The sequence below is a fragment of the Penicillium diatomitis genome, assembly GCF_028827545.1.
Source record: "Penicillium diatomitis strain IBT 30728 chromosome Unknown utg000013l_segment0_segment0, whole genome shotgun sequence".
NCBI lineage: Eukaryota > Fungi > Ascomycota > Eurotiomycetes > Eurotiales > Aspergillaceae > Penicillium > Penicillium diatomitis.
This window is the reverse complement of record NW_026623185.1, coordinates 265,107-287,232: the sequence shown is the minus strand read 5'-3', so window position 1 is coordinate 287,232 and position 22,126 is coordinate 265,107. Positions and strand designations below refer to the sequence as shown.

At 47.3% G+C, this 22,126-nt stretch overlaps 7 protein-coding genes across 7 annotated transcripts; 3 read left to right on the top strand and 4 right to left on the bottom strand.

The window, feature by feature from the left end:
• Positions 1–704: 704 nt before the first annotated feature.
• Positions 705–1,469, bottom strand: N7539_008541 (Allergen Asp f 4; the record flags this gene model as incomplete). The annotated part of the gene is made up of 1 exon (XM_056938136.1): positions 705–1,469. One exon carries the CDS (start codon positions 1,467–1,469, stop codon positions 705–707), a length of 765 nt encoding a protein of 254 aa, XP_056786518.1.
• A 1,342-nt stretch (positions 1,470–2,811) lies between these two features.
• On the top strand, positions 2,812–3,466 carry N7539_008540 (uncharacterized protein; the record flags this gene model as incomplete). The annotated part of the gene is made up of 2 exons (XM_056938135.1): positions 2,812–2,815; positions 3,018–3,466. 2 exons carry the CDS (start codon positions 2,812–2,814, stop codon positions 3,464–3,466), a joined length of 453 nt encoding a protein of 150 aa, XP_056786517.1.
• A 257-nt stretch (positions 3,467–3,723) lies between these two features.
• Positions 3,724–4,864, bottom strand: N7539_008539 (uncharacterized protein; the record flags this gene model as incomplete). The annotated part of the gene is made up of 4 exons (XM_056938134.1): positions 3,724–3,828; positions 3,883–4,097; positions 4,144–4,243; positions 4,292–4,864. The coding sequence occupies 4 exons, from the start codon at positions 4,862–4,864 to the stop codon at positions 3,724–3,726; spliced, it is 993 nt and encodes a 330-aa protein (XP_056786516.1).
• Positions 4,865–6,948: 2,084 nt separating this feature from the next.
• N7539_008538 (uncharacterized protein) lies at positions 6,949–7,560 on the bottom strand (the record flags this gene model as incomplete). The annotated part of the gene is made up of 3 exons (XM_056938133.1): positions 6,949–7,133; positions 7,222–7,366; positions 7,423–7,560. 3 exons carry the CDS (start codon positions 7,558–7,560, stop codon positions 6,949–6,951), a joined length of 468 nt encoding a protein of 155 aa, XP_056786515.1.
• Positions 7,561–8,404: 844 nt separating this feature from the next.
• Positions 8,405–8,776, top strand: N7539_008537 (uncharacterized protein; the record flags this gene model as incomplete). The annotated part of the gene is made up of 1 exon (XM_056938132.1): positions 8,405–8,776. The coding sequence occupies one exon, from the start codon at positions 8,405–8,407 to the stop codon at positions 8,774–8,776; it is 372 nt and encodes a 123-aa protein (XP_056786514.1).
• A 504-nt stretch (positions 8,777–9,280) lies between these two features.
• N7539_008536 (uncharacterized protein) lies at positions 9,281–9,919 on the top strand (the record flags this gene model as incomplete). Its single annotated transcript, XM_056938131.1, has 1 exon — positions 9,281–9,919. One exon carries the CDS (start codon positions 9,281–9,283, stop codon positions 9,917–9,919), a length of 639 nt encoding a protein of 212 aa, XP_056786513.1.
• Positions 9,920–20,519: 10,600 nt separating this feature from the next.
• On the bottom strand, positions 20,520–20,900 carry N7539_008535 (uncharacterized protein; the record flags this gene model as incomplete). The annotated part of the gene is made up of 1 exon (XM_056938130.1): positions 20,520–20,900. The coding sequence occupies one exon, from the start codon at positions 20,898–20,900 to the stop codon at positions 20,520–20,522; it is 381 nt and encodes a 126-aa protein (XP_056786512.1).
• Between the last annotated feature and the right edge of the window lie 1,226 nt (positions 20,901–22,126).

Genomic DNA, 22,126 nt, shown 5'->3' with positions numbered 1-22,126 from the left:
TATAGGGCGGTGGTGAAAAGAGAGGGTGGTGAAAAGAGAGGGTGGTGAAAAGAGAGGGTGGTGAAAAGAGAGGGTGGTGAAAAGAGAGGGTGGTGAAAAGAGAGGGTGGTGAAAAGAGAGGGTGGTGAAAAGAGAGGGTGGTGAAAAGAGAGGGTGGTGAAAAGAGAGGGTGGTGAAAAGAGAGGGTGGTGAAATAGAAGGGTGAAGTCAGAAGTGCGGGCGCTACTGTAGTAGTCACGACGGAGAGTGCTAGCCATGCTCCCAGCCAAACCGGAAAACTACGCTAATTCGAAGGTCACCCAAATGTTTGTTTAGTCATCGCTCTTTACTCGTCTCAGACAAAGAGAAGGCGTCTCTACTGTATCATTCGACAATCGACAGACACCCTACGCGCCAGACCTCCCAGTTGCAGATCGCGGCTTTGACTACCTTCGATTTCTATCATTTTAATCAGAACGCTTATCTGGCCCAAGCCCTTTGGGCCTCACCAATCTGCAATTGCAGAACCTTGTGTAACTGCGCACATGAACTTTAACCACATGTTCCAAAAAGCCAGATGGCTCTGCCTTTCATTTAGAGCCTATGGATGGCATTACGGTCATGATGGTAGTATACAGGGAACTTTCCCCAGCTATTAAAGCAAGAATATATTGATGCCTCATTGTATTCTGCGGGCCCTATCAGTTCAAACCCTCCGCTCAAAGCTAAGCTGCAGTATCGTAGCCAATCGTCACTGCGAGTCTGACTGGCCCGGGATAAAGATTGCCTCCGATACCACCAACCTCGGCAAGGGAACTTATGTATGCATTGTGGATAAGGGCGGCGTCCTTAGTGACAAAAGAACAGATACCGGCCAGAACATCGCAAATTTTCATGCCTTGGACTGGTAGGCCCGCATTTTGTGCGGCTATGGCTGACACATCGAATCCTGACCAACCGGAGTTGATGACTGAACCGAAGTCAAACTCGCCCCATGTGGAAGCGTAACCACCCTGAGAGTCGACCGGTATAGAATCTCCAGGGGCAGCAGCCCACCCTCCTTGAGAGTTCTCATCGACTGCGATGTACCGGAACTGACCCGACTTTAAGATGAATTTTCTGCAGGCCTGGCCATACCAGCCGCTTAGCAAACCATCCGGCCCTATTTTGTTCCAAATCACCACAGTCCAGCTTTCTCCTGCCACTGGTCCTTCGAATCGTAAAACATATTTATACTGATTGGCCGTGTTTTCAGGTACTTCAATGATGTTGCTTCCATAGGGATCGCCGACGTTGCCAATATATTTCACACCATAGCCACTTGAGTTTGTCGTACCCCCGAATTGAGACGTTGACGAAAGTCGACTCAGGATGACAGAGACCTTCCCGGAGGACCTCGCGGGTGAAGTAGAAGCATGAAACTCTGCGTACGTGACCCCATACGAAAAGACAAGAGGAAGGATCAAAACCCAAGAGCAAAGCAAAGTCATGTTGCAAAATGTCTATCTGGTATAGCGGGAAGAGGCGAAGTATTTATGCTGGGGTGAGTGAACACGTTGCTGTACGCTTCAAGTCGGTTTTAGTTAAAAGTACTAGACACTGCACCCGAAACGTAAGGATTTATTCAACACCCCTTTCACTACCGCTCAACACTCATACTCGCCAGTCGGTAACAGTAATACAGTGCAATACAATAGTGTAATGCTATCGGATCGTAGGTTTGCGGACATGCAAATAATGAGGAAACTAATTTTGGATCAGTTAATTGAAGAAGCCTGGAGATAGCTGTTGAGAGCGTCTCAAGCTAGTACAACCGTGTTAAACCGTGGATGGTCCTAGTTCACATGGAGGGTGATTCCACCAGTTCTTGGTGGTGAATCACCACCTCTCAGTTCGGCAATATTCATTAGCAGCGTCATATGAAATATGGCATCACTTGAGGCAGTTTCATTAGTTAGTAAAACTTATGCCAGTTGATTTAGCATTCGCGAATCTAGCGATATTGTGATGCATCGTCAGCGTTAACATATATTGAGAGCACATAGGTAGTGGAGTTCCGCCAATTCTGACCTAAATTATGTGGTATTCGTCCATTTGCCTCGCCAGGTGAGTTTTAGTCTAGCTATGGTAGAATATGGCGCATGAAGACAAAAGAGAGTATTTAAGCGTAGAAGGTCTACGGAAGGTATCAGTCGCTAATACCTGCTGTAAAAGAAATTACAATATAATTAGCTTAAAGGATTGCATCCTGGGTTTATAAAAACTAAGGCAGAAATCCTCGGCAGAATCCAGACTTCATATTGCCAGCAATATGGAGTTGTATCGTCCCTCAGCATCTAGCTCAATTTGCGCACCTATTCTTCGTCGCCCACTGTCGAGGATTGTGCGTTTGGTAGAAAACCACTAGAGCAAGATTGATTTAGTGTTTGTCGTGATTTCGTTGTCCAACCAAAGGGTTTACGACACTCGGAGAGTTCCAAGGGCTGCTCAAACCCCCTTTCTTAGATGAGTACCGTAAGCGACGACCGTTCAACAGATTCTCGCCCAAGTTTGATCTCTTCTTCTCTTGAATCATCTCGTTTATCTCAATTCGGATTTGTTGCCCTTGGATCTCTTAGCCCATTTATGCGTAACCGGCCATACCGTAATCCCATAATTTATCTGTTATGAGCCCGACCGCACGTTGGCTCTGAATTCGAAATCTTCTCTGACGGATCATCTTCCTACTTATTCAATTCAGATTGGCATTTGAAGGTAATCCGGATGCCCCCTTATCCGATTTGCTGCGGATATATCCACGTGCGTCCTACATGCAGTAGATTGTATGCAAAAATGGGTAAGTCTGAGAAGATCCAAGGGCTTGAAGGGCATCAAACCCATGGTTTCCTGCTGGGCAGCTTTCACCAATGGCGGGTTTGGATCTCTTATATCAAATCTGTTGCGGTAGCAGAGTATGTATGGAATTATTTGCATTCAGGTAAGACCGAAACAGAGGTCCTGAAGGTAGTTACCTGCCCTAAGCAGTAGGGTATGGCCAGAACCGAGTCTCATCAAGCCCGGTGCCTTATCAGCCAGCGGCCTAGATGCCAAAGAGCTAGCTGAGTATAAAGATCTGCTATATTTCCTCAAGGAAGAGAGATCCTTCAAACACTCACTCAGCAAACCTATGGCACGTATTCCGTCGAAGACCAAGGACTGGTTAGCACCTGAATGGCATGGTATCCTCGCAGATGTGACGTGTCCCTCTCGCCAATTGGTACGGCTGAAGCAGCAGTTCGCACCTAAGAAAAATACGAGGGTGCAAGATCTCCGTACCGATTGGCGTAAAATGGTGGATATCCCGTATGGTAGGACCTCGTTGGAACGATGGCTGTTGAATTGGTCGAATATGCACGATGACGCCAAGGCAGCTAAAGTGCCAGATGTGTGTTATACAGATGCAGAATATCCGCCGGATTCGATACTTCATAGTCGCTATCGTCAATGACCGCAATGACGGAGTGGTATTAAGATTGCCCTGGATAACTTAAGACATGAGGTTCCGAAGGCGACCGAGCAACGCAGGAGAACAAACGATCCAAGGTGACTTTGCTGTGGGTTGTTTATTTCGCCTCATGCGGAGCCTCATTAGCTAGCAGTTCTCCATCAACGGGATCGGGATCCCTGCAAAAAGCGCAGCGGTAGGCCCACAATGTACAGGTCAACACCCAATTCTTGTTCCGGGCCGAGATGTGTGGTGGCACGTTACTCGATTTCGTAAGAGACTGGAACTTCCGCAACAAGGAACACGATCCGTGCTAGCATGACGAGATCTGCCGCAGGTCGGTGCCTCGTGGCAACAAGGGGATGCTAGCCAACATCAGTGAGGCTCCTGAGCGACCTTGTATCACCTCACCACCTTACCTCTTGCAGTGATGCGATGGATTGTGCCAGCGAGGAAGCAGACAAGAATCCAACGCTAGCTGAATCGACTGGCCAGCGATGCACGTCATCTACCCCCGAAATCCCTTTCACCTTCTCGTGCTTTTGTATAAGTGACATAATTATGGACGGTAGAGCTGTGATGTATCTCGTCTGTGACTCGGATGGCGACCCCTCTATGCATTTCTCCAGACAGGCTACGTGATTGTTAGCAGCATCTTCAGATAAATAAAGGACGCTCACCAATCTTGACCGTCCCATCTAGGCCGAGCAGTATTTCACGGCATGAAAGAGATTCATGGGAGAGCCCAACGGTGCTCAGATAACGTAGACCGGCCAAGATCTTTCTTTGTCAGTAGACTCTCGCCAACACCACCGCAAGACATCGTACCTGAGACATTATCGACCCTAGCTCCAGCTCGGTGGGATAGATCCTGGGGCACGACACAAGGTGCTGCAGTGTGAGGGGAAGATCTTCGACCAGTGCGTAGAGGGAGGGACCATCGAGGTAGCAGTCCCGAGCTGAGAGAACGTTGGCATGATCAAGACATTCAAATCGCTGGATGAGGCTTTTGGCGTCGGATCCAGAATACTGACGGATCGCCTGGAGCCGTGATCGATTGGATCGGCGGCTAGCGATGATCACTTTGCCTGCAATGTCACATCTTATTGCCGGGCGATATGTATCCCATGGACACTCTTGTCTCACAATCAGCACCACAGAGATGTCGTCCAATTTGCACAACGCTGGGAGACATAGGGTTTTGGGAGAGCCCTTGATGATTCTCCCTAGTGGCTCTCGGGTGACATCTTGAGATAACTGGTTATTCGAGTGCAATTGGAGGAATGACTGAGGGCGGCTTCTTGACTCATAATTAAATATGGCTTGGTGGATATCATTACGGACAAACGGGGTAGCGATATTACTGTCTACAGAGCTGGATACAGACTCCACAGTAGACATGACTGGTTTTAAAAAGCTGAACGGTTCTTCTGCTTGAGACTATAGCCGAGTTCTATCATACTGTATTTATAGATATTAGACCCCTACGCAGTCAATGTCTTCCTGCAGATATGCCGTCAATATTTAGACCTCCACCGCTGTGATTGTTCAACGGAACCTGGCGCATCCCACTTAAAGGTCTCAAAAATTGTAGAGTTAAATTGATGACACTGACCACACTACCCAAACGGATTATGTAACCATCGTTTAACCTAAGCTCCAGGGAATTATGAGGCGGTATTTCCAGCTTGATCTAATCCGGTGATGTTTCCTAGTAACATGGTTGAATGGCGGGTTTGGGAATCCATCGTTGACAATGGAAGATGGAACGAAGGAGATATCGTGCAAAAGATAATAGATTACAAGCTCTCTGATGCTCTCAAGTCTTTTACTATTAGAGGTTTGACCAGTAAGGGGAAATTCGTCAACAAAGGAAATCTTGGGGTTGGTATTTGGACTACAAAAACTAGTTGCTGTGGTTTGAATGTTTCTGACTGTACGTTGCACAGGGAGGCTTATATGGAGGCATTTCGCCAACAGCCCACGTGGGCTACAATAAACGCCTCAAGGATTGAGGGCCCAAATAACGCTTTATATGTTCGTCATTGGTAAAGAATTGTAGCATTGGGCTAGGCTTGTGATTTTAGCCCCCAACCTCAGTAACAGAAAAGTCCTAGATGGGCACGACGTACCGAGAGATCCTGGGAGAAAAAACTTAAAAATCACACTAGATTGAGTGTACATCTTCTGGGATGGGCATTGCATGTCCTAGGAACCACTAAATGAATCCCGGGGGTGCCATCCACCCCAGGAAGCGTCAGTTAGATCCTGGGATGGTCACAAAGTTAAACCATCTCCAAGTTTCATAGTCATGGCTCAAAGAACCCCCACAATAACAATTTTTGTCGTCAGTTGATAACTGTATCAAATGCAGAATTGGCCGCCTGCTCTTAGGAACGGTGCCCCTGGGACAATCGTACTGGCTGTGAACTGAGTTTCAAGGCAGTGTAGCCTAGCATGCCTATGGCATGATTCCGCTTCCCAGGAGAGGCTCTTAAATATTGGAAGTAACGCTCTAATAGACCTGTGGGTATCGCATATCTCAACGGTTGTGGAGCGGCCTCCAGTTGCGGCTCAAAGATGGTCGCCGTGGCATCTGGTGTGAAATATCTCGGACGAGTCACAGCAGCCATTCAGTGTGTATGAGTATCTTGCATTGAAACATGCAGTATTAACAACCACAGTAGCTGTATAGCTCCCCTTCCGGATGCATCACACCGGAATCAAGCAAGCAGACTTGCTGGCAAGTAAAATGGTTCAGGACCCTTCGTCATTCTCTTGTCCTTTCAGCTGCTATTGAGAGAGGATTCGTGGATGGATGGAGGGCTGGATGGATGATTTCATTTATGCTGACCGCTCGCAAAGTTGGATTGTAAACCACAGCCCACTAGGCTAGGTACGAATTCGTATTCTGGCTTAGACGTTTAAACTAACAACTATAGCTATCAATGTAAATATATGTGTCTCATGCTTCTTCTTAAACGACCTTAGAGCCTTGGGGCCTGCCGTGGTCAGTAGTCGTTAGTATTGGATTGCTGACCTCCAGCTCGCGGTTGTGGAAACGCGGGAAGCGGTGTGGGTTGGAATTTGCTACCGGTACGTGAAAATATACAAAAGGTCTTCGGGACTTAAACCTTTCAAATCCTTTGAGGAAAAGGTGTAGAGGACGAGCAGTGCATACGCTAGACTGACGTGCTTGGAGATCAGCGGATTGCATCGATGCGACTGCGGACTTTTTCTTCGTCTGCTCCCACGATGGGTCTTAGGTTGTGGGTGCCTTTTGTTGTAGTATAAAAGGAAGCTTGATTATTATCATTTCAGAGGGATACAGAGAGGCCATATATACACCAGGAAGTCCAAGTTGATTTCCAATCAACTTTGACTTCGTATAGATAGTGCAGGAATTATTTCCGATATTGCGGCTTCTTTCCTGAGCAGCTACAGCCTCATATCACAACAGGACGGAATGTCGATAAATATGCAGCTCATAATTGAGCCTTGATCCATGCTATACCAGCACTTCCCAGAGTCATCACCGCGCCTCCTAATTGTGCAGCTCCGTTAACAATGACCAGGCCATTTCCTCCTGCACCAGCACTCTGTCCTATCGCCATCGCGCTCCCCGCTACAATGTTTCCGATCCAACTATGGGCGGTTGCGGCCGCAGACCCTGTATTGTGGAAACAAATGGTTATTCAAGCTTCACAGCACAGGAGGCAGAGGAGGTTTTGTTGAATTTTCTACCACATTGCACATACCTGCTTGTATACCGTTCATCGTAAAGCCCAAACTCGACAGTACTGGGGCTGTTGCAAGGCTAGGAGCTGCCAGAATAGTCGCTCCGGTGGTGCCGACAACTGCGCAGGCAGCGAGAATCGGGTTTTCGGCACTCCAGTTTGCTGCCTACTGGAATTTAGTAGCAAGCATTCGAACCTTTTTCATAAGTAGTGTATACCGACCTGAACCGCCAGGTTTGCGGACTTTTCAAGGGTAGGTTTGCCATAAGCTACGACAATCTTACCGCCTTCTAACCCCGCTCGCATGATTCTCGTACCCCCAGCCATCACGTCCTCGGGAGAGAGAGTTCGAAAAGGCATGTATAAAATGGTCTAATTATTGGATAAGGAATTGCGCAAGGCCTTTTGTTGTAAATAATCCGTAAAAAGAAGCATTGAAGAAAAGCTTAAGAGTTTGGTGTCCGACACGCAAGGGAGTCCGATCTCGGGCTTACAGAAACTCCGGACAGAGCAAAAGAGTTGCTCGAAGTACAGCAAAATTAACTAGAACGCCGGCTTGCCTGCCGATCAAAGTGGTGAAGATCATCACCTTGAGCTGTTGGATGGCCGGGAGGTTAGGTCAAGATAAAAGAACGACTGCCATCTCCCACGCCAGTCAAAGCGTTGTCAACCGTCCCTGAGCTTTCCACCAGGTCCCAAGGCCCTCGGCGATGGGCACTGCGGAAAAAAGATATCCCGGTCGAGGATGATGCCAAGTTCAAGTCTCTGCACAGAGCCGCAGTTGAAGCGAAATGGAAGGAAACGAGAACGAGAGCCGTCACTATCGCCGCGTAACCAACCTTTCCTCATATTTCTGCGACCATCCGCGGTACCAGAGATCAAGAACGACTCCAAGAGCGAGTTTGTCTCGTCGCGACTGCTTCCGCGTGTTCAGTCGATCATGGCCATCCCCCAAGTCGACCCCCTCCCGAGCTGGGTCACTGTGTGACTTTACCACCTCTAGAGTCCATATCTCTGCCATCCTCCGTGGCCACACTCCCCGACTCGGGCAGCAGCAAACCGAACGCAAACTTCCTCCCCTCCATCCAATCCGCGCTCGGTGGCCTTCCACCCGGCGAGTCCCCTTTCACTCCGCTCAGTGGTCTACGTCCGTTGTGCCCCTCCTCGTCCTGTGCGACGTCTGCAGCATCGACAGACTCTCCTCATGGCAATTCTTCCCATCCCGCATCTCACCCAGTCCGTTCTCACAACACCTCTTCCCTTTCAGTCCCAAAGAGACCTCCAAAAATGCTTCTTCCCAGGCCCAACCGTCATCCACATTCTGGCGCGGACGTCCCTCGCCGCCGCCACCATCACCCCAGCCAACCGCCGACGCCGCACCTACGCTCTATCTATGACATGTCCCCAATGGCCGAATCTCCTACACCGGAAACAAGCGGACCTCGTTCGGCTCGACGGCACTGATCAATGGCGCTCGAGCAACCGACAGTTATACATGCACGCATACCGGATGTACAGCACCGCCATTCAAGACCCAGCGTCGGCTCAAGCAAGTAGAAATCAACTAGCCGCCTAGCCTGATGACGACCATTTGAAAAGTACCCACCATTTAGATATCCCCGTTGACACTTCCTCATCCTATCAAGCAAACTCCGCGTATACAGTAAAAGCAATGTCATCAATATTGTTCGAATGCACGAGGGTCAATTTCGCTATTGCTCCGTACGGACATCGAACGAGTAGTGCCCCAACAACAACAAAGGCTGACAAAATCCAGAAATATGTTGATGAAGTTTCGGGATATGATTATGAGAAGGCAATTAACGTCATCCGCAGAGACAATGCTTTGGCCACAGGAAAAGGTCTGCAAAATCGATACGACGAAACAATTTTCTGGAAAATCATTCTCAAGGCTGCGGCGTTGCTCGATCATACAAAACTGCCGTCAGCGAAATGACCTGCAGATGGATTCACTATGGCAGAAAAAGCTGCAACCAAGAAGTTCATGGAAGATGCTAGATACGGGTTGGGTTCTGAAAACCAACAGCAATGCCGTATTTTCTAGAAAAACCTATTCCAAATGCGCGAAGCCGGTATTGGCAAAGTCCTCTATTACCGAACCAAGGAATTCGACGGCTACTGCAAGGAATACCCGAAGACATCAAAAATCTCCCTTGTAGATGCAATAACGAAGTGGGAGGCCCAACATAGACCCTATATCGAACAACTGGAAACACGAGCTCTCGAACTCGCGAAAGGCGACCTCATCCGCGTATCTAATCTTGAGAACCCCCAAGTTGTAGAGAGGCTGAAAGTTCACGAGTGCTCTTGGAACAATGCCAAAAATGAATGGGCTGTCACCAATGAAGAAGAAAGCTTCAAAGGAAAGGGTCTACAGGCTTTCTCTCCTGATGTCACATGCGCACCTTACGACAACCAATTAGGGCTCGAATGTGGGATTGATAAGTCCGCATTTACCTTCCTCCTGCCTAAAGATGGCAGCTCTTTATTCGTCTATTCCATCGTCCCCGTGCGCGAGGGAGACTTTCTAGGCATATTTGCTGGTAAGATTCGGGTTTTGACTACCCACGGTATCCGCGGTCCTATCGACAATCTGTGGTTAGACTACTCACAAGTCACTGGTACGCTGAACCAAGCTGGTCTCAGAATCTGGTGGTCCAGCAAACATCCACTTCCAGTGGGAAGTAATCCAAGATGATATTGGGATCGATAGTTGCACTTCATGGAGAGCTTCTGTGAAAGCCACGAAGCCCATAATGCCGTTCCACCCTCTCGTTCGTGCGGCTGCTCAGCAGGAGCAGTACGTGCTGCATTCATCCTCTGAGAACGCAAAGAGGGGATTTCTTGAACCTTGCGAAGCTGACTGACAATACATTGAAACATCCTTGTTGCTATATTTAATCGAACACTGGCTGTGTTAGGGGAATGCTTGACGTCGGAACAACAAGCAAAAAAATTAGCCAGTTATAATGTGTATGCGTAGTCAATTTTGTACCCAGATCAAGCACACATATTCACATCGAATTTGATAATTGAATAAGTGATCTGCTTTCACAACTCGATATGTTTTGATAAGATGTACGAAAGAACGTAATTGTAAATGAACAAGTAATCTGCGACCATAAGAAGCATGTTGTCATTTCTCATAGAGCCTTGGCAGTGTGTAACCCCCTCTAGCGAGATTGGTACAGTATGCGCATTTGTTCGGTAATCATTAATTCCCCTTTACATCGCCTCTAGGCTCACGCTGTTGGTTCCTTGGAGCTACTAGCCGTGTTAACGAATTTATACGGTCTGGAGACACATAGCTGACCCTGGGAGTTATCGTGCTACTATAATCAGTTTTCTACGTCCAGGGATTGAGTGGAATACTTCTAGGATTGACCCAATTCAGATATCCTTAGGTTTGCCACTTAGCTGAACCTCTTTAGAGTCCCTCAAAAGCTTTCCAGGGAAGGCGATGCTTGACGCGCACATTGGCACTTACAGAGCAATCACCTCCGCCATCTCACAGATGCGCACGGGCAAGATCGGGCCTCGTGCATACCTCTGCGCCATCAACAAGGCCGACTCCGACCAATGCGGATGCGGCCACGGGCCGCAACCCGTAAGGCACATCCTGCTCGAGTGCCAAAACTGGGCGGACGAACGACACCGAATGTGGGCAGGCAAAGCTCCATGCATCGACATCAAACGCATTCTCTGTAGCCCGTCAATGGCAGTACAAGCAGCAAAGATGAGACGACCGTTCGGAGCGGAAGATGGAAGCAGTTCTGGGAGGGACAGCTTGTTGTCTGAAAGCAAGGGCGGTGACACCTGTCGCTGAAGGCTCGAGCGGATCGGTGCCTCAGGCACGACAACCTTTCGCTATGAGTGGTTTTAGTCGCCGTTTCCAAAACATACGCCGATTCGATGGTACCTAGTGTGCCTCGTCAGTACATAGATAAATTGGGTCCATCTTCAAAATCCTCTGCAAGTACAGTCACCATAGCGAGAATACTATCTCAGTTGCATCACTCGCGAGGTCCGCATTTCGTCCTCCAATAGAGGCCGTTTACTTCGAAGGATAATTATGTTTTGTCATTTCGCTGAGGAAGGTTCACAATAAAGCCAATAGTCAGCGAAGTTCTTTTGAAATGGGGGAAATACGCTTACCTCTATCACTGTCCGTCTGACGAAACACGCTTCGGCATGCTCTAGTCTTGGCTGTTAGACATCATGCAATCATTCCAAGGGACCTCGTGGAAAAATGAAATGACGTACCTGACCTATCTGTGGTAGTCAAGTCCCTTTTTAAGGAATAGGATCTGTGCCAGAGGCAAACTGAAGTGCCATCGCTCACAGAACCCATGGCCAGAGGATTGACGTAGATCTCCGACACGATATTTATAGACGCGAAGCATTCTTGATCATGGTAATCTTGGACAGTATCCTCAGTTTTGAACAGGTTAATGGAAAATTGGACGGGAACTGTAGAATGAGCATCCCTGCAGAAAAAATAAGGAGGAGATAATCACTTGCACCAAAAGCAACATACCTTGCCCTCAATTAAAGCTAGTGTTAGAGGTCCCATGGATTATACCCTATGCTTTGTATGCCTCATATTTTAATATTTTTGCCCGTTTTTTTCTTCATCGCCCAATTCTCATGAAAACAATCCTTTATTCAGCAACAGCTGATAGACCTACAGGTCTACAAGGCAAGGAAGCAATCTGGAGGCGAGACAACTGGGATTCGGAAGTCTAGAGGGAAGGAAGAAGAGAGCGAGAGAGGGAGGGAAAACCCATGAGCGGGAGAAAAACCCTCAAGGCACATGACTGCTGCTGGGCCTAGCAAAAATCTGGGAGAGGGCAAACTCTCTCAACAACTAAAACACCAATTAATGTATACAAATTAGCTCATGCTTACCTACTATTTACGCCGCACTTCCCTGGCATTATAGAAATTTCAGCACGGGTACATAGTTTTCAGAACGGAGGTATACCTACCTGATCTTGTAGATCCGCCCATCTCCTTATCTTTCCTACGATCTGTCGACCTCAAAATTTTTTTCAATTAACTAGGGTCAATTGTAGGCCTGGAAATTCCCCAATCCATCGAATATTGTTCCACCGTTTACTATCGTTCACTAATACATAATCAAAGCCACAGGAAGGCATGTCAGCTATAACAGATCATGTGCCTCATCTTTTGACATGCCAACTTCAACGCTCAGCTTCGCGGAACCGGTTGGAACCGGGTGTTTTCCGAAATAGTAGTGTTCGAGTGGGCCTGCGTTAGCGGCGATGTGCTCTCCACCAGAGCAGTCCAGTAGGACTGACTGACAAGGTAGCCCACACAGTCACGTTGCTCAATATCAAAGCCCTTGTATTCCTGAGGACAGGTTGGCCCATTTTGGGTTAGGAGTCCCGAATCTCCACTGGGCCCCACTGATCACCGCCAATAAGGCTGAGTGACGTTGTTGCTCTCGCTCTTCCCCCAGCATGAATGGGTATTCTGGCGTGTTTTAGAGATGGTTGGGAGGGAAACTGAAGCTCAAATTAGGATCTCTCTGAATAGGCAGCATCTCTCAACTGTTCTGTACCTCGTAGCAGTTGTTCGTGTGAAAATGGGGCTCAGGGGACCGCAAGAAAAGGAGACATGGGAAACCTTGAACCCTCAGATGTTTATTGGAAACCACCATCACTCAAAGCCAATCCTAGAGACACTCCATTCGCTCCACAGAGGGCATGTTGCTGCTCTGGGAACTGTACGAGAGGTTCCAAGAGCAACAAAGTTTCTAGAGTCGACTTGCACGCTCTTAGAGCTAGCGCTGTGTACTGCAAGCTCATGTATTCCGTATATCCTTCACATCAATCCCAGGTACACTCGAGGCGATCCCAGAGGTACTTCAGTCGCCCGGAGATCCGCTGTTGACCTCTTAAGGACGCGGCTTGAGTTTCCAGGAGCAGTAGAGTTACTGGGGCTTGCCAACATGTTCCTGAGTCGATAGGGCTGTGAAGAAAGGAGTGGATCCGTACGTGCAGCAGCCCAAAAGTTTCTTCATCCATATTTTGGAGAATTCTGTTCCCAGGATCGACGGAAATGTTTCTGGGAATATGACCTTAGTGTTCCAGGATCAATATACTTTCCAGGAGGCGGTGTTCATGTTCCCAGAGACAGATTTTACAACCCTAGGAAGATAACCCGCGATCCTGAGAGCTTCAAACCCCTTCCTAGGAGTAACTGTGCTCATCCAGGGATCACAATTTTTTGTATGAGTCTAATAAAGCTTCAGTTCAGTGGCAAACCTAAGACTGCCCCGCATTATTTTAATCCATTCTTTCTCCCAGAATAAACAAGGGCCTTTCTTATTACCATAGAATAAGCCCCAAAACATCTAGCTAGGTGCGTAAGAGATTCGATCTCGTATACAAGTATCATCGAATTCCTTACCGGCCCTACGGGTAATATAGATCCGTCGATAATAGATCGATGTAACCTAGGTCTCATCAGTCTATAATACCTTCTCCCACTGCTCGCGCGTCTGGTTAACGTGCTCTAATACCCAGGTTAAACGCAGTGCTCGTGTACGATCCGATAAAGGAGGCTTTCGGAGGGCCTTACATCGGTAATATCCACGTCTAGCTAGAGCTCTTCGTAAGGTCTCAGAACTAACAGGAAGTTATAGTTCTTGAATAACCCTCGAGTAAGGCATTCGTCGTGTCTCTTTTGAAGATGAGATATAATCAATTATCTCATCGAGTTGTTCTTCTGATAGCTTTCGACCTCGGCCGGGGGCCTTGCGCGGTGTAGGCCTCTCATCAGTACAGGCTTTCTGGACCTGACGCTGAGTGATACCTAATTTCGATGCAATTTGGGCATAGGTATCCCCTCGAGCGCGTAGCGTACGCGCTGCGATACGTTGATCACGAGTAGCCTTATGACTAGGGGTCTGCGGGGTGTCACTAGTCTCCATGGTATAGGGGTAGGTAGGTAGGTAGGTAGGTGGTAGGAGATTCTAGAAGAGAGGAAAGGTTTGAAATGTGTGGTATTAGGCTAGCACTATTTTGGAAGGCGGTTAGAGAGGGTATTAATAATCAACTAGGGATGGAAGTACCACGCTAACATTATCATTGAGGTCAACCTGCGTAGCATACCACATGTGGTCTTCCACGCTTTCACTGGGCGGACCACACTGCCTCCACAAATGTTCTCGGCTGCATCGCGATTTTAACTCTTTGATTGGCTCTGGTGTGATCTACTGGAAGCGGCTTTGGGACTCATCTACCCACGTGAATACCATCGCGTTTCCGGTCATTTACATACCCAGTATCCAAGCCGGGTCCTCGGCAACCGCCTTCATGCTATTGTTTTTGAGGCTCACTCCTACGACTGGGTTACATTACCGCTGTTACACTTACACGTTTTGTGGAGAACCTAGCCAGGTAATCGACCAGCGGTGCTTCAGTGCGATAACTGGCTCCTGGGAGATAGAAGCGTATCAAGCTTACGAAGACACTAGTATACGCTTTTGATCATGGATTTTTCAAAATTCCGGGCCACTACCCTCTTCCTGATATCTGGCAAAAATGAATGATTACCAGGAACTACGTGTAGATCGACGCTCATGCATGGGAGCAGTTATTTGATACCTGCAGTAGTAGTAGCGCAGTGGACCAAAATTGGGGGCCCGCAAATATGGCAAGCCAATAATAGAAGAGGTGGCGTCGAAGAGACTGGCAAAGTAAGCCCCAGAAACACTAGGCTATGGAAAGGAGTCATAAAACTACGCGAGGAAGACCTCGAGCGCTCGAGCTATGCTATCGACCAATCGAAATTGCTTGTCATCCACACGCCGCATTTAGCGGACCATTGCGGAGCTAAGTCAACCTGCTGTGGTGATTGCTTAATTATTTGTTCTTCCTAATGCAGGGCCCATGCAGGATCAGGGGCATAAGCCCAGGAAAATAGATGTTGCTCTTCTAGATAGTGGAGGTTTGTTGCCCTCAACCTTTGCCCATATTCCCCGTCCTCAAGGCTCGCCCCTCTACTTCTATCGAACATTACAGATTGCAATATATTTCTGAACCTCTGTTCCCCTTACAAGCAGACTTATGTATCTGTGCAGCTGGGCCAAGGCTCAAGTGTCTGGTTTGACTGAGTCGATAGGGATTAGATTGCTGGGAATCAAGCCTGGAATGTTGTGTTTTTCTGCCAATTGCATGTCCAATAGTGCATCAAATACGAACATTATAAAAAATGGATTATAGTACTTTAGTTATTTGGAGGGACTTGGAAGTTGCTGAGAAATGGGTTCCTCAATGATAATTTCAGTTCTTTTCATGCCACAAACGTCAATTTCCTCCAACAACAATCAACCAAATATACAGCCAAGCCTGATACCAAAATAGACCTAATGCGGTACCTGACATGGGCAAACGCACGTTAACTCGGCAAGGCAAGATTGTTGACCCTTAGTCTCAAACTATGGCGATTAATTATTGGTTAGAATATGCCAAAAATTAGACTGGTACAACGTACCAGTACGATAACACCGTATTGAGCTCGTCACTTCGGTGGCGGTGATGGTACCCCTGGCTTTTTAACACCAGACGTATCGTACGCACCTCAACCCATGCATGGAGTGCGCGTAGGTAAGCATATATTAATCATTATTTTGCGGAGATTGAATGTTGGGTAGAATGTCTTCCTAGAGCAGAGTTGATTAGAGGAGCAGAGGTAGCAGGACTAAAAAAGTGTTGGTACTTTTGTCTGGTCTAGTCAACGCCATTTACCAACTACTGTAATCTAGACCGGATTTAGCAAGCGCTGAAAGAACAATATGATACAGCCAGCCAGGGAAATCTATGGAGATACCAGACCGGGATCTTACCTGTGCTTTGGCAACGAGACCTGCCTCGGTCTGGCAGGAGCTGAAGATGTGAGGCGGCGGTGGAAGAGAACTGATCGCCGTAAAAAGTTCTCAACATTACTTCATCTTAGTTCGAACGCTAATGCAAGGCAACAAGTAGCGCCATATATTCTTGATTTGACGGATTGGTCGAAATAGAACGTACAAGCAGGCCAGTTCACGGAGGCGACGCATGTTCTGGCCCATGCGGAAACCCAGGTCGCAGGAACAGTTTTGCCGATCCCCGCGCATTTCGTGTCTCCACAATAGTAGCGGACAGACTCCTAGGACCTGCACAGACTATGCCATAGTATACTGAAGATAATGAGTAACTACGTGAAAATTGTCGTATCAGGAGATCGGTGCGTCGGATTTTGGCCGTGCTAGACCGTCATTCAGAATTTCAACCACTTCCACAATCCTGCTTCCAATGATCATTCAAGGTATACCATACGAAGACAGAAAACGATAAAGGATTGAAGACCTCCGCCTCATTTTAGAAAGGCTGGGAATGGCGATTGGTTATGATTGTGTGATTTTATAATTCCGGGGGCGAATCTGGTTCCCAAAACCGCGCAGGGGCCTCTGCTTGACTCGACGAGAACCATCGTTTTGCACTATTGATCATTCAAGTGATTGCCGTCTTGTTCCATAATAGTGAACGATCGAATGACACACTGGACGATGGATATCCAGGCACAACGAATGAGACAATAGAAAGGTCACCGGCTTATGGAGTTTCGACAATCTGAATTGCCTTGGGTGTTGCCTATTTCGCTGCATTCGCTTTTTACTCAATGCTATTTTGCTACAAGATAGCCAGCGTGACGGTAGTTGATTTTGGATCCTCATGTTGAGTTTTCTACCAATACATATCTCACATCTAGAGAGAGTTTTGTTGTGATTCCGTAAAATTTCATTATATATTTTACAGAAGGCGCCGGTAGATTCGCCGAGCGGGGGAAAATTTTTTATATTAGACCTTGGAACTGAGAAACTGGCTACCCAGGCGGGGTCACGATGTACTTGTTTTTCTGGAGCTCCTAATCTACAAAAAATCTGGAAAGGGAACGGAAAGGGGGATGGAGGTCAGTGATCATAGGTGACGGGAAGAAGCTCCAAAAAGGGCAGTCTGGGGAATGAATTATGCGAGGAAGGCCCCCAAGTTACTGTAACGCTATCCTATCACCCTCTCGGACGTTCTAGATATCTAAGCATCCACACACGCATGATTCGTCTTCTCTTGGAGCTAGGCAAGGCTCCTGAGTTATGGCCTCATAATTGGCCCTTTCGGATGCAGGGCTAATGCAGGATCAGGGCCAGAGGCCAAAGATACAGGGTATTGCTCTTCTATTTATGTGAACTTAGTTCCACTTAGACTCATTCAAATCTCCTCAGCCGTCATCAGAGCTCTCAGATTTGGAAGCCTTTGCACATTCGTCACTCATACCCGCATGTTTCTGGTCATAATATCTGGGCATTTGTATTTTCTTCCTACTCAAGCTTCAAAAAGACTCGCATACATGCGGCAATTACCGAGAAGTCATGGGTTACTATGAAGATACCCTGGGGCACCTGAGTCAGCAAAACTGTGCTAAGGTCGCCATTGCTTTCATCCAAAAGATTTATCCAAAGAAGCCTTACTAATTCCCTTACAATGGCAACGAAAAGACCAGGCCGGAGTGGTGGGCCCCAGGCGTGATAGACAAAGAGCCCACCCGCCTACACAAGGAGCGTAAGTTTAATTGTCTAATCCTGTGCATGTGAAACTCACTCGGCTTTTCCTTAGTTTGCATTAACTTTCTGGTTCATATTATCTGCAAGCCTGAAATCAGCACTGAGACGCTAGCAGAGGTCGCTGGCCGCATTGAGGACAAAGTGCATTCACAATCTCAATTAAAGATCATTCATGAGGTTCTTCATGTGCGAAAAAGGGAAGTTCTCTACGAAAAACAGAGAGCTAGTGCGTTCACATCCCCAGATACAGTATCTGGTTTAAAGCTAAAGCATTCTATCATAGGTAGAGATATGATTTTCTCATCCGGGTATTGTGGAGATGAGAGAGCTATGGCTCTGAATACTGGCAAGGCATTCGACGGGAACCTACAAATAGTTCCCATTGCACCGAATGAGCAAGCGATTATGGCTATCCCGACTACCACTCCATATCCCCTTCAAGGCAGCTTCCACTCGTTCGGAGCACAACATGAATACCCCCTGCTCCAAGCTCCACCTTCGAACCTTTGCTCGTCTTCACCCAATAAATTGGGTTTCGATACAGGAACGCCAGACAGGGACGCGCTCCTCAGTGCCGTGAAAGGCATAGTAGGTTGGTATACTAAAGTGACGGGCATATCGATCAATCGGCCCTTCAAGACCCTAGCGGAGCTCTACAAATATATAATTGGGACTCTGGATCCAACTGAGAGCCAAGAGATATTGAGGCAATGGAAGTTGGCCATACAAAGTGAGATCACTCACCAAGCAGCGAAGGATTGGCCTCTGGAGAAAGGTGAGGAAGAAAAATCAATCTCGCACTTCAACTTTGGCTGAACTTTCCCAGACGACCGGGACGTCTTGTTTTTTATTCTTTGTGGAGCCCATGGCTTGAATCTTGGTACGTTGAATACATTCTTGCAGAGGTCTTCCGCCAGTCCATCAACGAAACGGATACTCAAGACAATCATTGTCTTGCGGAAGTATCAACTGCAAACAATCCACCAGCGAAAGCCAGGTTAGTATTTCTGCTCTGCAACCAAAATAGTAGACTGATGTCATGCTTCATGTATTAAGAGTCAAGATATGTATCCGCAACTGCATATCATAAAAGAGGTGGTATTTGTGGAAGATGCTGGAAGGCATTTGAGAAATGTCACAAGCTTCGAGAATACTCCCAGTCTTATGCGGGCCAAAAGAGTTTCCGCTGCTCTTATCCTTCATGTCGCAGAAGAAACTGGATTCACCACGGAAGAATTCGTCATTCAATGGAGATTTCCTGACCTATAGAGAAGGGCTGAAATAGGGATATATAGAATTGGAGGATCTCGGCCGTGTGGCACGCTTGCAAGTGTCTTGAGTCTTCTTGACGATAGTAACTGGGCTTGGTAGCAATTGAGAGCCTCTCGACTCATTCCATGGAAGTGCGATTCAAACGATAAATAGACTTCATCTTCTGGATCCTTTGTGCCCTGAAGAGAATCTAATTAGCACAGGCCGGGAAAGGCTGAGGTAACATGACCGTAATGGACGGTGATGGAAACAGGAGAGATACGTCTCCAATTCTCAATGGGTCCCTGGACTGGGCGGATCTTACCAGTAACGTGTCTGGCTGTCACCGCTACCCGGTGATAATTCCACACGTTCGAGACCGTCGACGACAATCAGTACTAGTGCGGCCTTGAACGCAACGTCGAGTCAGTTATGCAAGATGTCTGATCCCCGGTGAACGGGATAGACACAGGCATGGCGCTTTTCTACGTATCGATTAATGCCAAGGACTTTCATAGGCAAATTCAAATGGCTGCCTTATAAACTACATGATTCTGAAAACTGATCTGAATCATTGTTGAAAAAAATCATCAAAAAAATCTACTGAAAAATCTTTTTACCGGCTTTGGAAATGAATGACCAGCCCTCTCCGGATGATATCAGGTGTACTGTTTTGAGAAATCTATTTCGGCAAAAGAACAAACACTATGCCGGCCCCTCTTGTCTTCTCTCTCGCCACAGATACGACAAGGTCAAAGACCACTGTGAAAGGCTCAGTGGCGATGAAGACCATCAGGGGCTCATAGCTGAGGATTTCCCATCATTCCACAGCGCTTACGCAAGGGCAATTGGATGGAAGTGTCCCAAAGAAGAGTTGCGCTTACCTTCCAGAAGATCTGCTTCTTTCAACCTCGATACTGTTATTGAATTCAAGATGCGTATGTCAGAGTGTTCAAAACTCGAGATTTTGCTTCAAGCGGCGGAAAAATCAGCCATGGGCTACATTTGCCCCTACGATCTCGCAACATTCAAATCTATGCAATGCTTACGCCAACACTCGAAACGGGACACGACTGAAATCCATAACAATCTTGCATCTCAGTCAACCATTACTTTCTTGAGTACGTTCACATTTGTGATGGGACGTCAAATCAATGATCCTCCACTTGGCTCCCATAGACGAGGACCGCACTCTCCGATTGAATGTTTCAAAACTAGATTTGTCATGAAGGAAATTGATACTGGGAGATTAATCAATTGGTACAATAAAAAGAACCATTTGCCAGAATTGTGTACATAGCCTTCAAGCCTTTCTTTCCGATGCTGCGTGTACCAGTGGTATCATTCCTCTTTCTGGACAACCCAATCCATAATATTAAGAGGCCTCCCGATAATACAAGCAACGATCCGGAACTTTTCAAGAGCATACAAACGCGAAGCATGAGAATTCTCCTGGTAGTTCTTGAGATGCTGGTCTAACTCTTTGCATCCTTTGTCTAGCCTTAGCTTCTGTATCCGGCGCCTTCTCCTCGGTGCGTAGACCATCCAGGATCGCACGTAGGACTCGCTTAGTGAGATCCCGGCCTCCTTTCTCATTCATAGCGATGTTGCCCATGATTTCTTTAAATATGAGAACACTCTCCCATGTATGGGATTTCGCCGCAAGCTCGGGGGCTGTCAGTCCGTTTGATGGATTGGGAACTTCGAGGTTGCTGTGTTTGCTCAACCATGCTGCGGCGGTCACTTTGTCAAGTCGGATAGCTAGCATGAGAGGAGTGTTCCCACTAGATGAGGGCATGTTGCATGGCAAAGAAGAACGGAGTAGGAGCCAATCAAGCATTTTCGTGGGCCGCTCATGATATTCAATGACTGCGTGCCAAATCGTCTGACGCTGTGGCCCTTGTGCCACATCGATATTGACTCCTCGATCTAGGAGATCGTCGGCAATATTTGGCGTTATGACTTTGGCCAGATCATAGAGAGGGGTCTCTTTCAAGTCAGAAAGGGACCGCACTTCCAGCCATTTATTCGAAATGATCCGAAAGTGTTGGGGATGTCTCGATAAGGCATCAATGTAGGATGGAAATATTTTACTTCCTGCTAAGGGGACAAGCAGTGCCCTAGGTTTAAAGTCAGATAATCAGAGTAACGGCTCAATTGGACAGCGCTCGGAGAAGAGGTCGAACAGCAATGAACCCTCAGATCGGACGCAATACAGAATTTGTAGCAACACGCACTCTTTCATATTCTTTTGATGGTTGATTGTCTGTCCGACAGATGTCTAGTACAAGACAACACAAATTGAACAACGATTGAAGTTGGCAATGTCGTTTCCATGAAGCTTCAACGACTAGCAGCGCACACTAAAAAAATATAGGCCATCAAAAAGGGGCCTTCTTATAAAATGAGAACTTGGCACGGTTACATCACGACCAAAAGATACCAGCCCCTCGCCCGACAACACTCAGGAAGACTGTCTACCACTGGTCTGCAAAGCTATCAGATGACAGCCCTGGCCAGAGGCTAAGAAGGTGACCTTACGCTAGGGAATTCAAAAAAAAGAAAGGAACGTTTGTCCAGACTCGTGTGGCGGTCTCTGGTGATGGGATTAGCGCCGGGGCCTCCGACAGCATGGAGCAACTCGTACGCTACTCATCCATCTTCCCCTTCTTCGGTCTGACTTATATTTCTAATTCTATCAAATAGGGTGTATTGTAATTTGTTGTAATGCAGCATGGGCCATTTTGCCGAATGCCGATCCCTATTAGTAGGACAGTCCATTCGTCAGAAGGTCCGGTCTGCTCCACTTCCAAAATTTTCGTGATATCCTCGAATCAGTCCTGCTATTTCATTCATTTAATGGATAAAAGTAGGCAAGCCCTTCTAATGACGATCCTTGCAATTGGTAGTTCGCTCGCTTTCCAATCAATCGATACAAGATTCGTGCGTTGCCAGTCGACCGGATGACAGCCACGTCAGAGAGAATGAAGCTTCAAAAGTACCGTTCAATCATACATCCTGTAT